This window comes from Buteo buteo, chromosome 13 (assembly GCF_964188355.1).
Source record: "Buteo buteo chromosome 13, bButBut1.hap1.1, whole genome shotgun sequence".
In the NCBI taxonomy this organism is placed as follows: domain Eukaryota; kingdom Metazoa; phylum Chordata; class Aves; order Accipitriformes; family Accipitridae; genus Buteo; species Buteo buteo.
The window spans coordinates 30,159,234-30,173,987 of NC_134183.1; the positions used below are offsets into that span (position 1 = coordinate 30,159,234).

At 40.4% G+C, this 14,754-nt stretch overlaps 1 protein-coding gene across 1 annotated transcript; it reads right to left on the reverse strand.

Moving 5' to 3' along the window:
- Positions 1–584: 584 nt before the first annotated feature.
- On the reverse strand, positions 585–14,541 carry PYGO1 (pygopus family PHD finger 1). Its single transcript, XM_075045332.1, has 3 exons — positions 13,968–14,541; positions 9,381–9,466; positions 585–7,624 (listed from the first exon to the last, which is right to left on the reverse strand). The coding sequence occupies exons 1-3, from the start codon at positions 14,014–14,016 to the stop codon at positions 6,503–6,505; spliced, it is 1,257 nt and encodes a 418-aa protein (XP_074901433.1). The 5' UTR covers positions 14,017–14,541; the 3' UTR covers positions 585–6,502.
- Between the last annotated feature and the right edge of the window lie 213 nt (positions 14,542–14,754).

Here is a 14,754-nt window from a genome sequence, read left to right on the forward strand (position 1 = left end):
ATGCGGGGAGAGGGGGGAATCCTTTAAATAGTTTACATTTTCTTGTCTTCAATGTAATAAATAACCTTTTTTCCTCCCATCCTTTCTAAATTCTCTCTCATTTCTCTCATCCCTCCACATTTTTAAGAAGAGCTGCTATTTATTCCAATGAACTGTTTTGCATGCGTGGCTTGGGACCACCCATAGCAGTTGCTTTAAAGATTATTGGTAAGGTACTGATTTGGTATGTGTTAGTTCTGGCATTTCAACAAACAGGAAAATTTAGTAATAAATTTATAAATTAGAATAATTAATTATTTGCATCATCTCTTCCCAAGTGCAGAAAGCTCTAAAAAAATCTGTTCAGCCAAATGGTGCCTGAGCCTTCCCTCCCATCCTGTAAGAAAGAAATGGGGCTTATGGTGCAAGACATCTTCTAATCTGCTTTAAACTTACTTTAGATTAATATCTTTACAGAACAGCGGACCTCTCCAAGAGAGGCAGGAGCCATCTTTTCTGATCAATACCACCTCATACTGTTTCTTGCAGGATTATGCCTAATCCAAATGCATTCTCACAGGCAAAACATTAGAAGGGTTAATCTAGGCATTACATCAGCTTCATACAATCAACAGGCAAATTCCCCGCAAAAATTATCTTTATTTTAAAAGAAACTGAAACCGGACAACAGAAAGCAACAAATTACATACAGTGCTGGACAAAATCTACCATATACATTTTCCAAGAACGCTTGAATTGGATTCTGATATATGTTCTTCTAAAAGGTAAAATATCACATCATTATTAACAAAAAAAATAGATGTCAACAATCTTAATTAGCTTATATTTGCACTGTTTGGATGGCAGTAGATTGGTAACTTGCCTTTTTCAACTCATCTTTAACACTGAAAGGAGAATGTGGACAAAAAAATTCCAAGTCACAAGGCCCTAAAGAACACTGTCTGCTCTAAAGGCCATATACAAAAGCTTGGAGGACAGACTGTCTTTTAAGTAAAAACCCCTCAATAACTGCATATTATTTCACGTTTCAGAAAAAACTATCAAGGAAGAAAAAAAAAAAAAGAAGAAATATATTAAAAGCTTGCCCTCCGTAAGTTATATGGAAGTTCAGATTTAGACCATCCTTTAGAAGATGAGCGTCTAGGAATAGATACAACATCTCTCATGACTCCAATCCCAAACTGTCTCCAATACAGCAATTCCTGAATTACAGTGCACAAACCTCTGTGTAAAAAGGTGGGGTTGGATCAAAAATTATTTTGAGACAGACAGTGTGAACATGAAGAGGAAAATTAATCATGTACGGCAAACAATACAAAAATAGGTATTCCGTGTGATGTTGGGATAAGCCATTTCTGAACCAGGAAACTGAGGGCGACATTGAATACTTTAAGCTATAGGCAGCACCTCTAAGGGGCTGAACACCATTCAGAATTAATTAACTCAGAACTGATGACACACAACACTAGGGCACTAAAGGGACCCTTTATTTCCATATAAAGCATAAGCCAACAAGAAATCAGAGGAGTTCCATACAAACAAGTGAATGTGCATAACTCAAGATGTAGTGTAGGATAGTTATATTGCCTTAAGAGTTCTGCTAAGTACACTTTATTTTCCAATTTTAAGGAAGAATCTATTCTAATATAGAAAGCTTCAGACAAAACTTAGTAATTGCAGAATAACTTTAAAATACATCCAGTTCTACATCCTCCTGCATTTATCTAATCACATCCAATAGATACAAAAATTACATGTTTTGTAAACCGAGTGTTAGAATAGAATTTTCACACCCATGAGCTTATTACCAAATGTTCACCCATTTGTCAGTGGATAATATTAAGAAATTCATACTAACAGTTATGGCAACAAGATGACAATGCACTTAAGTGCTGCATGTTCTGAAAAGTAGTCAGTTTTAATTACCATGAATTGCTACCATCTCTCATACCTCGTTCTATGCAAGATACCATGCCAGCTACCAATCCATAAACAATAATGTTTCACATACTTCATAGAGTAGCTTAAAACACATCGTGATATGAAATAATCTGTATTACATAGTAATTTAATCCCTGGCCACAGGGCTAATGTTGGACAAAGTCTGGAAACTTTTTTCCAATTTGAATTACATACATTAACTTTGCCACACACCACAGCACTAATGCATGTATTACTTCAGACATGCTCTAATTTAAAATCAAAACAAAAAAGTTGTTGCAAAAATACATGTCACCAATGTGGAACACATTCAAGATTGTATAAAAAGTACTGAACTGATATCCCAAAACAGGTATATTTAAGCAGTACATAAGGAAAGATTAGTTTTAATATGAAACAGTCATTTAAGTCACATACAACATGATAAGAAGCATGACTTCCTTTTTTAAAAATGTTACACCAATACTTCTACTGCCAGGCAATGTTTATTTATAAAATGAAAGGGATATATTTAATGCAGCTGTGTTACTGTATTAAGTTGGAATAAAGACAAATATTAAAAAGGTGCTACATTTTAACACCATTGATTTTGTAAAAATCTCAAACCATAAAAATCATTTCACTTGCAAACAGCATAGGCCCCAAACTGCAAACACTTTTAAATGTTCTTGACTGTGTGCATGCAGTTCCACTGACTTTGTTAATTCTCACATGCTTGAAGTTAAGCCTGAAAAATGTGATTACAAAACTGGTTCTCAGATGAAAAACTTCAAAGGTAACAAAGTATGTTCTTCTTTGAACAGCCCCCCACATTATATTTTTGTTTTAAATACAGCAAATTTTATTACTTTTTTCTAGTCTCTTTCATCTGAAGATCTCAAATAATAACTAGGCCTCTAAACACCCTCGGGAAGTAAGCATTAGTCCCATCTTCTGAAAGAAGAGATTGAGGCACAAACAGTTAACCTTGCTTGTCTCAAGTTGTAGAAGGGATCGGTAAAACAGCCAGAAACAGGATTTTTGATATCTACCCTCTAGCCTATAAGCAGCACTGTCACTTACCGTGACACCAAGAAAAAAAGTATTTTAAAGAGCAAATTACGTATTTACTCATTTAAAACTGGTCTCTGGCAAAAAAAAAAAAAAAACCAAAACCAACTAAGTATTAAGAACAGTTCGATCCAGTTTATATCTGTTTCCTTCAGCCGGGGGCTGGCAGGGGGAGAACATTTTGGGCAATAGAGGCTGCATTTCTCACCATGATGAGGAGCTATTTCAAAAGAACACAGGCATTTCCCACCAAACGTTAAGGTTTGTAAGATTTACAAAAACTTTGCAATATTTTTGGTGTACAGCACCAGTACAGTCTAAATCACTAGTAATGAAAGAAGCATATGATAGTTGAATACAAATTGTTTCTTGTAGAGTACTACAAAAAAACTCACCTATTCTAATCAACCCTCCCTCCCACCCACCCTTCTATAACTAATTTCTAATTCTAACCAGCTGATGTTTTCCTAGTACCTTACTAACAAAACATGATTGTTGTTTTTCCTGTGCATACTTGAACTACTACTAGTCAATACATGCAGAGAAAAACAAAGCAAAACCCTCTCTATAGATAAAAGAGTCCAGGTATGCCAAGAGTGTATCAGTAGGGCAAGCATATTGGCTGGATGACTTTTGGAGATCCTAATCAGTCATATCTCTATGATCAGTGTGATAACAAGTTTGGTTTTGTTGTTAATTAGTTTTTATTTGATATAACTGGCATTTGCTAATGCCTTGAATTTGTAGGTTAACAGACACAGAAAGTTTACTGGGTTACAAACCTAACATAGTACCAGTTTAGAAAAACTGAAATAAATTGTTAGTTTCATAAATACACAATTTAAGGTCTTATAAAATGATATTCCAGTTGATTTTAAGTTTGTAAGAACACTATATTTAAATTCTTATGTCTTGCTAGCTAATATAGAAAACACTTGCCTAACTTCAGGTAGGGTTGAGGAAGAGATTAAGAAATACATGGCTATTTTAAATACAATGTCGGCTCCAAAATGTTAAAACATTGATTGGACTTCTGAGAACAAATGCCCTGAACGTCTTCTCACAACAGGAATGGGGTGTGGGAGTGGGAAAGGTATAGTAAACAGTACGCTTGGGTAACAATATCATCATTGGAGCTTTTGCTGAATTTTCACTGAGCAAAATTTTTTATTTCATTTACATTGCTGTAGGTCTAAATCAGCTCCACTACCTTCACAATGCAAATTGTTGCAGAGATAAAACTGATTCCCAGAGGAACAGATCTATATAAACAAGGTTTGATTTAATTTCTACTTTAGATACCAAAAGCAATTTCTAACAGTCAGTCAGTCATTCGGAAAACTACTGAAGAATAAATCTCTCTAACAGAGGTTGTTGCTTCATTGTTTTTTTGTTGTTTGTTTTTAAATATCACACCTCTAACAAAACAAGATTAAGTTGTACTAAATAAAGCAAATAGTGATGAAAACAGAAGCTCTGGATCTGCATTACACTTTCTTTACATCTCCATATAGGAAATCCTCAAGATATTAATTGCGTCATTTACACTTTAGACTAATTATTTCCTTCTTCCTGATGAGAGGCAAGACAAAAAAGGAGGGCAATACTGCACTTCTCCAGTAAAACAGTACATAAAACTTTTCACTTTTAAAATAAAACAATGACAGTTATGTTGATCTGCACAGTATCTTCCAGGAAAGTACCACAGTAGAGCCCATTTAAAATCAAATACAATGGTGAACTAGCAAACAGACCTTAATTTTCACTCATTAGCATAGCTTACCATAAAAACTACCTCTTCATACAGACAACTGTATTCTGTATAGGCTCCTACATCATTCATCACCACAGATCTGAACAATTTATCACATTAAGGAACGTGACTAGTACCTGTAATGCTTGACATACAATTTAATTGCTGACTTTAAAAACTAGAAGTTGCCAGCACAGTGGTATTACAAGCAGAGTCTGTTATTACAGCGCCACCTTTTATTAAGTTAAAACAACACTTCTCTATACAGAAACACTCATTTTCAGTTGCATATGCAAGTTTATCACACTGCTAAGACTGAAGTCTTCAAGGCTAGATGTTTCCCCACAATAGAGCAAACAAAGAAACAAAAAAAAAAAGAGGGGGGTATTTTTGAGATCAAAAATAAGATCAAATTACCCATATTAAAATAGAATTCTTAGCATCGCACTTGAAGCTCTGGTGCCATTCATACTTGTCAGTAGGATATCAAGTTTAGCAAAGAAGCTAAACTTCCTATTACTTGCTCCCGATGTAAACTAAACTCAACTGATGTGAAAGCTGTATTTTTCTTCACCCTAGATTTCCCACCCCCTCACTGCAGGACTGGCTGAGGCAGTGGTGGGAATTCAGTTTTAAGACTTTGCCGGCCAAATTATCTTGCAATTTGGAGCCTGTGCTGAGCACACTCTATTGCTTTGCACCCTCCTTCATGCCAAGTGGACTGTGTAAGCTCAGGATGACCAAGCAGGCTCTAGTTGAAAGCCCAAGAAGATGGGCAGGACTTTCCCTGCACTAGTTCATTCACAATTCTCAGGCAACACGGAGGTGGGAGGCTAGAACCATCAATGAGAAAGGATGAGAGAGAGGTGCATGATTGTACAACTGTGACAGATGCGAGACTGTATGTATCCTAATGCATGTGCTTCAGATAAATAGTTACTTATGCAACCCTAGTTTTGGCGTTCTCTGGATTTAAAGCACTGGACTTCATAAACTTGATGTGTTCTTTTTCCAAAGTAATCATATTTTGTAACTATTTCCAAATACTGCAAGACCTAGCAAGAGTCTTCAGCAAGTAAGTATTTGCTGAGAAATCAAAAGAGATCATTGTCTTTTCGAGGAAATACAAATGCGTAAGAGTTAGCAGGTTTCATTGTGTTACAAAGCATGAAGTCATCAATTTTTGAATAGTGTGTTAATGCTTTACTTCAAAAATAGGAAAAAGCACATATGAAATTCTCTGTATTTTCCCTAAAATAAAAACTACCAGCACTGCACATTCCTCCGTGTCATCTCCACTATATTCAAAGAAAGGACAGCAAGAACATTAGTAATGGACATTCACACACACCCCCCACCCAAAAAAAATGTAATGAGTACTTGCAAATATAGTACCATTAAAACCAAGCACTAAATGCTAGTGTTAGTTAACACATTAACACCAGCAAATTAGGGGGTATTCATACAGGCACATTTTTGCCTTCAGTAAAATTGTCAATGCACATCCTACTTCTGATCAATTGTCAGTTATGTTTTACAGTTTAATCAGAAACAAAAAAACATTCCATCCTGTAAAACATTTGCACACATAAAACTAAGAGTACAAAAGCTGAGATGGAAGTTTATGAATGAAAACAGACTAAGGAAAAAAAGATGACAGCAATCAAACACAACCGATTGTCTGCAGAAAGCGAAGTACCCAATTTGTAACCAAATCTTCGTAGCAAGTATTTCAACCACTACCACCAATTCACATTGTTAGCCATCTGTATTCAACGTAGGTGGTCCTGCAGTCTCTCTCGTACGCATTAACTGGACATCTTTGTCAGCCATGCAAGTATCACAACCCCATACTGCTGATGCTTCTGCTGTAAGAAGGCCATAAGCTGACTCGGTCATGCCTGTACAGATCCGATGAAACCATTTTTGACAAGAGGCTTCACACAGGATGGCATCCTGGTCATCGTTAACTTCATGTGTACAAATCCCACATGGATAGACGGGTTCAGAGGACGAGTGACCATGACGACTGGGATGAAGGGGTGTTTTGCTGCTCTTTTCAGAGTTGCATCCTTCAGCAGTACCTCGAGGCTGGCGGGACTTACTCTGAGTCCCATTTGAATGGCCAGCATTAGTGTTATCAGCATTATTAGAATGGCTATTATCCTGGTTTACCACATTGTTTCGAGTAACATTTTTTAGGTCACTGTTACCTTGACTTACAATGTCCTCTGTCCTGTGATGATGCTGATGAGCAGCAGTGTTCTGGCTGGATGCCTTGCTTGCACCTTGACTAAAGTCTTGCTTTTGAGCTGACGATTTTGTCTGGTTGTACGTGTTTGGTGGAGGAACAAAAGAATGGTTTGACTCTAGCTGAGAATTTGGAAAATTTGGATTGTTTCCAGGACCAAAGTTAGATGGCATGTCAGGGTGAGGTATCTGACCAGAATGACCAAAGTTCTCACCAGGATTTGGTCTGAAATGCTGACCAGGCATATTGACATTTTGATTTATCTGACCACTACTATAAGGTGGTTGATTCCCAAAACCTGGGTTATCATGTGGACCAAAGCTGAAAGAATGGGGTCGGCTAAAACCCATTCCCACAGGGTTTTGAGGAAGGGGATGTGGTTGGTTTCTGAGGGAGTAAGAACCACCATATGGCGAGGACACTCTGGGCAGCATGTGAGGTGGCATTCTGAAAGTGTTATAGCCTCCAAAGCCAGGATAACCAGGATTACTAAAATATGGATTTCCTGAAGGAAGTGGTTTATAAGACACAGTATTATAGTTGTCATCAAATGGATTTGCAGCTACAAGGTGGTCAGAACTTGGATTCAGCGGTGGAGCATATTCAGATGGAGGAGGAAATGATGATCCCTAAAAATATTTTAAATACAACATTTAAATTAGTTTTAGTATTTCCCTGCAAAACAGAACAACCATAAAGGTCCTGGATTAGCAGCACTACTGCTAGAAGAACTGTTCAGCTGTTGTGTAAAGCTCACCCACTGTACCCTGCCAGGCTGCCTCAAATTTCAGTACAGAGGCAAGAGAGAAGTTTGGGCTCCACATAACATGGTGATTTATAGTAATCTCAGCGTTTTAAAAATTGTGCAATTGCACAACAATGCTTCTGAAAATACTACTTGATATGTGACTTCTATTTCTTAATCTTTTACATAAGAAAAGCAACAATACAGAAAGCCATATATCACTTAAACACTGGCACAAAATATTTCTGAATGTTGAAGAGCAGATTTAAAGCATTTCCTTAGTTTCATTTTGGGTTCATTTTACTGGATATACATCTCTTAAGACACCTGACTTCTATGAGGGTATACAAACCTAATATTACTATAACGCTAAAAACGGTATATAGAATACAGGAGTTGCATACAGGAATTTTCTATATTCTGTGTACCAAATAGAGGTGTCCCTTATGAGCATTCAGTGATGTGGAAGGTCTGCAAAGCATAGTCTGTAGGTATAAAATACAAGGATTTCTGGTTACAGAGCATAATCAACTGTTTAATGGAGCCCAGAGGCTGTTTAAATGTCATCAGAGTAGCCATACAATTGAATTTCTTTCTAGACTAGCCTGTGGGGAACATCTAGCTGCTTCACCCTCACGGTAACTGTGCTCACAGAAAGCTTTTCCTCCTAAATACTAATAAATTAAGACTGAACATTTTTTTTTCCCCAAAAAAATTTCTGCTGTGCTGCAAATTTTGAACCTGTAAGAAAAAGAGAGGAAACTACTCTGCATGTCCTCTAGAGTTATCACCATTCCAGAACACAGGAAAGCTCCACCAAGAAAGAGGTCTGAAACCCCTAAATTAACTGAATATTTCTCAGAGCATGTTTCACCATGACTACTTTAAAACAAAACAAAAATTAAGGAAACAGATCCACATCTCAGTGGAATCTGGATAGGCCTAACAAAGTGATTGTTCGACCTACATAAACAAAATTACTCTCACTGGGCAGTACCAGATTAACAGATACTCTCACTCAAAGCTGAATGAACACACAAAGGAAAATTCTGCACTACAGATACCTAATTGCTTTAGATGTTTTGTATTCAGGCTTCTTTTCTGAAAACAGAAACTGTATAGAAATGCCAAATTGCAGGGATTCACTGGAAAGGAGCCGAACCTGCCTCACAGCTTTTGCTTGAAAATTACTTGGGGAATATACCAAGAGTTTGGTCAAAGCATTAACAAACTGTACTGATCCATTAGCCCACAAACCTACACATATAGGAATAAAAGTAAGAGGAAAAGTAGTCTCACAGCAACTACTCATGCTGTACAGATTTCTACCAATGGCTACAAAGTCATTAAAAGAAAGTCTGTGTCTGAATCAAATCCATATGGTAAAATACAAGTTGTTTCAGTCTTACTGTGCTCCTCTCTTTATAGGTCTTTGGCAACCTACAGAGATTAAAATAACTTCAGTGAGAATAACTAGTATTATGAAGATTTCAACTTCACAGTACAACTGAAATACTTCGTATGTAACTGCTACTTGTGAGAATAGACTGGTATTCCGAACAATGCAAGACAGTCATAGCAGCAAACAACATCTGAGTGCACTATTTATTAAGAAATCAAAAGAACCAAAGGGAATTTACCTGTGTATTTGCTTTGCGCTTTTTCTTATCAGGGCTTCCAAGTTGTACTCCTGGTCCTCCTAACCCATCCAATCCACTGTCACCACCTACAAAATTTCAATCAGTGCAATACTGCATTAGTTTTCTTACAGACTGTATTTTAAGTTTGCCTCTGTCTGTCATAGCAACAGATATCTGTTACAAACACTGAACTTGCATTAATTCTGGTGCGTTACATTGCAAATCCTTAAGGAGTGAACATCTGGAAGTAAAAGTTAGCATACGTTGCATACAGCTATCTTACTCTATTACCACTTTAATGCCCAATTCATGCTCATTACAGTTGGCATAAACATTTCCATTTATTTTATGTTTATCTGTCCCTTGGTTCTTAACATCTCCACTTCACCAGTTAGAAGTATTTCTTGTTTGCATAATGCATAAAACTTTCAAAAGAACTGCTGAAAACTACCCCTAAGATTCACCTCCTATTTAACTTTCAGACATAGCATTTATCAAACTCACTACACCAATATATAACAGTACGTTATAATACACCATGAAGGGAAAAGCAAACAGTAGTAGATCCATGAATGCAAACCACTGAAAACCTATGTTGTTTAGACAGATCTCTAGTTTATCAAATCGAAATTTCACTAAATGCAATCAAATGAAAAAGACACCTGCCAAAAATGAGAGGGGCTCTAAGTGAATCTGCCCTACTCTGCAGAAACCTCATAGAATAATTGAGCACGGATGCTCTGGCACAAAAAGAAGTAGAGAATGTTCATTTTATCAATCACTCGATCAGACTTGACTTTGAGCAATACAAAGAGATATCTGTACTTCATCTGGGATTCTTCTTCACCGTTCATAACAGTGGGACAAGCTGCCCAGGTTGTATAAATTGTGGCTTTCATTTTTAAAACCCTAGCTAGACCATAGACAAAAAAAAAAAAATTAAAAATCTAGCGCATTCCTTATTATCCCAGTCGGCCTTCCTTCATGGGGCTCAAGTGGGTTTGCCATCATATGGGAACGCAAAGAAAACCCTGAGCTGAAGTATGAAAATCACTTTGGGGTGATATGAGAGCAACACATGTTAAGATATTAACATCATTACATTAAGAAACGGTATGTTAATTCTGTTTTCCCTTTTTTCCCCACGGCTGTTAAGATAATAACTTATTTGTTCTTTTAAAAAAAAAAAATAGTAACAGTATAGGACAGTAAGAAGTGGGCAACCCAACCTTAAAAATTTACTGTTATTTGTTTAAAACTCATATTCAGAATACATGTAAAACTTTACCAAGATGCAAGCATAGAGCTGAACACATGGGTTTGTCTTTATTACCAAAGGCAACCTGAAGATAACTGTGAATTATCAATAGTATTACGCAAAGAAGCATAATGTATGATATTACGCCACTCTACGTTAAGACAAGTATTCTCAGCAGACAACTAAACCAGCTTTAGGACTATTCAATAAAGTAACACAAAATCTCTTCTCACAGGGAAGAAGCAGACCTACTGTATACAGACTGAAATATCCAATAGTTATGTCAAATACTCCTGATCAAAGGAAGCCTGACAAATTTTCACTTCTAGCACTTCCTTCCTCGTCCCCTCCTTTTCTGAGGTTTCAGGGAATTTACCAGTTCTACCTCAAGTAAGAACCCAGTTCTGCTTCTGCTTTAATAAGTTCCTTTCGGCTTTGACTGCCACTGTTGAAATTTAATTTCATTTTTCATTATACATAAGGAAGATACGTGGACATCCCAAATCAACACCTGTCAAATGTTAAGTCTGAATTTCAAAGATTAAGGCAGGAAGTCATGATCATGTTCTCAGAATAAACTCATGCTTGAGCATAGCATATCGCAGTATAACCCATCATTAGAGTAACCAGGGATTATTCTAAAAAAAAAAAAAAAAAAAAAAGTCCTTTTTGCCTTGATTTAGAATATAAAATCCTGCATATACTTGGTGTGCTACGAAGCACTGCATTAACTGTAAATACTAAATAATCACAGCATAAAGTTTTACATAAAGAATGATGACAAATCTCCCTTAAATTCCAACTCTATCAATCATCTTCTTGATAAATTATTTGCCCAGAACTGTCCCTGCACTTTCCTTTAGCTTCTTCTCCAGCATTCCTACACATTTATCATAAATTCAGTGGGAGATTGTACTGTGAACACTATTCCCCACACCTGTTCATGGTCCTGTATTCTTAATGCATAAACAATGTTAACCACTGATAGCAAAACATTATAAATACCCAGATTTCTTTTAATAAATTCAACAACTAGCGGCACAGATATTAATAAATCTGTGATCAAGTAGAGTACTGAGGATCATATGCAAGTGCTGGTGTACAGTAGCATAAGTTAAAACTTTATCAAATTATGTATACATTCCCTCTCTGGGATATCATTCTTCAAAAACATAAGCATATGAATATTAGAATTCCAGTGACAAGTTCCACCAATTTCTACATGAATTACTTAAATGGGTGAAGCCATTCATATGCCTAGGTTTGCAGAACTGAGTCCTATGTCTGGAAAGGTACAAAGCTTTTGTATTTGCAGTTCTCACCGTGTGAGGCCAATGATTTAATTTAGCCCTATGAACTTATATTTTCCCTGTGGATTTTATAATGATTTAATTTATACATGAAAGGAAACAGAATGTTAGTCCTAGCATACCTCCAAAAAAAGAGTGAATAAGGGTCATTTTCATGCAGCCAAAATAAACTTTCCAGAAAGTCACTTTTGGTACCTACCACACAGACTTATATTAAAAGGTGTACTGAGCATTTTGGAATGTTGCGCTAACGGTGCAAAAAATTATTTCATTGTACGAGACTAATTTTCCAGGAAAAAATACAATCCTTTTGACTGGGACATCATATACATAATGGATCTAGAGATATAAATACATATTTGATAACTATTCCCTTATTAAATAACAGATAAAATGTATTTCAGCCATTTACATTTGGGAAAAGGAAAAGAGGTTAAGTCCCGTATCCTTGTCTACTTCATACATACACAAGACATTTTCAGTGTTAGTCAGGAGAACTGCAACTTGTAGTTTTATTTACATATAAAGAGATTATGACTTTGCATGTAATTTACACCATACTTAACATACTGCAAATACACTATGGAGTATTTTCATACTCACTGACAAATCTCTGTCTGGGTTTTTACAGGAAGGATGCCAGAGTCTTTTTAAGCAGTGCTTTATCTCAGTAAGAACATTTTCCCAAAAAACATAAATGGTCGAATAAACTTTTCATTATAGAGAGAAAACTAAAAACAGTCTAATTTCAACCAGATTTGGTGAGCCTATTCTGTGGCCCTGATATTGTAAACAGTTTTGATATTAAGCTGTAATTGCATGGAACTCGGTGGGTAACTCTGGCATGTGAAACTGTATGTGCTTAAATGTTTGCAGAATCAGGGCTCGAGAGTGAAGGAGTCTAATGAATCCCAGTCTCCTTTGTAACACTGCTGCGTATTTTCATTCTCTCATTCTCAAGGTTGCAATCCAGCTGTTACTAGAACAGTTTTAGAAAAGCAAACTGTAAATCAATGACAACATACATAGCAGAATCCACACCTATCCCCACTTACCCAACCCTAAAAAAAGCTTAAAACATCACGAACAATAGAATTCCAGGGGCAAAACAGGAGGCAAGGAAAAGAGAAACAATAAATTGCAGATCTTACCATTTTGCCATGATTTTCACCCAACTCAGTCACCCTAGCATCCTTCATTATGCCATTCAGAAATGCATTTCTGTTTTTAGCGACTACAAGGACACAACTACTGCTACGTAGACCGAGGTGCTACTGCCATTAAAGTCAGTTGCACAGCCGAAGTCGAAAGAGATACCGTATTTCTACCCTTCTCCTCACACGTTGCAAAGAAACGCATACTTCAAACCTCACTAGAGCCATACAACAGCGCTATTAATAAAGAATGCTATTTCGATCAATCTCTCATTTCCCGAAAAAAACAGAACCCCAACTAGAATCAAGCACAAGAGCAAGACCAGGGGTAGAAGAGCGAACACTCAAGTGTAATTTACGGGCTCCGCATCAACACCAACTCGGACATGTGGCACAGCCGACGTATTCCCTTGCACCAACAGTATGCACGCTGCATACTAATGGGCAGCACATCCAGAAAAACACAAGAGACACGGCCACGCACCCCCACGCCTCCACTCGCGGGGCACACCCGCGCGCGCAGCGCGCCCCGAGTTTTGCATTTAAAGGCCCCGGAGGCTGCGGGAGCCCGCGGGGCCCGGCCGGGCCCCACCGTGCAAACTTAGCGCGGCTCCCGCGCCGCCCGGCCCCGCCGCCAGCCGCAGGGAGGGATGGCGGCGGGGGCGCGGGCGGCCCGGCCCGGCCCGGCCCAGGCTGCGCGGCGGCCAGCCGGCCGGCCGGCCGGCTGGCTGGCTGGGAGCCCGGCGGGCAGCGGCCGTCGGTCCGGCCGGTGCGCGCATCCCGCGGCACCGCCAGCTCTCCCTCCTCAGGGGAGTTAGGCCCCAGCAGCGGCCACCCCCCCCGCCCGGCCCGGCACTCCCCGTACCTCGGGATCTCTTCAGCGCGATGGGGTCCTTCTCCTGTTCCGCTGACATTACAGACAGCAGCGCATGGCTCCCAGGGCGGCAGGAATCGGGGCTCTTTGATGCTGCTGCCGCCGCCGCCGCCGCCGGCCCGCACCCCGCCCCCTCCGCCCCCGCCTCCTCCGCCGCCGCCCCCGCCCGCTGCTGCCGTAGCCGCCGCCGCCCCAGTAGCGGAGCTGCCAGACTTTGCAAAGTTTGGGCGCGGGAGGGCTCTACGGCGGCCCGCGGCGGGGGCCGGGCGAGGCGGGCCCCGGCGAGCGGAGGGCCGCCGCCCGGGAGCTGCTCGGGGGTCGGCGGAGCGCCGAGCCGCGCCGGGCAGGGCCCCCGCGGGCTGCGGGCGCCCGCCTCGCTCGGCGCCCGCCGCCGGGGCTGCCAGGCCCCGCGGCCCCGCACAGCGCCCCCGCCGGCCACCAGCGCCGCTCACCGCGCCGTGCCCCGCTCGCCGTTGCCAGCCGGCGCCCGGGCCCACAGGGGCAGCGGCGGCAGCTCCCGCGGCGGCAGCGGGGCGCTCCGCGGGGCACCCGCCATGAGCGGCGGCGGGGCGCGCCCCCGGCCCGCGCCGCCGCTCGGGGGGGAGGGCGGGGGGGGGTGGCTGCCGCTCGGAACAAAGACGCCGCGTTGGGGCGGGCTCCGCCGGCGCCAGCGACCCTCCTGCGCTCGGCCGCCGCGGGCCTGCGGCCGCCGGGACAGCGCCGGGCGAGGCGGCGTCCGCGGGGCTAGCCCCGGGGCGGGCTCGGGCCGGCGGCGCGC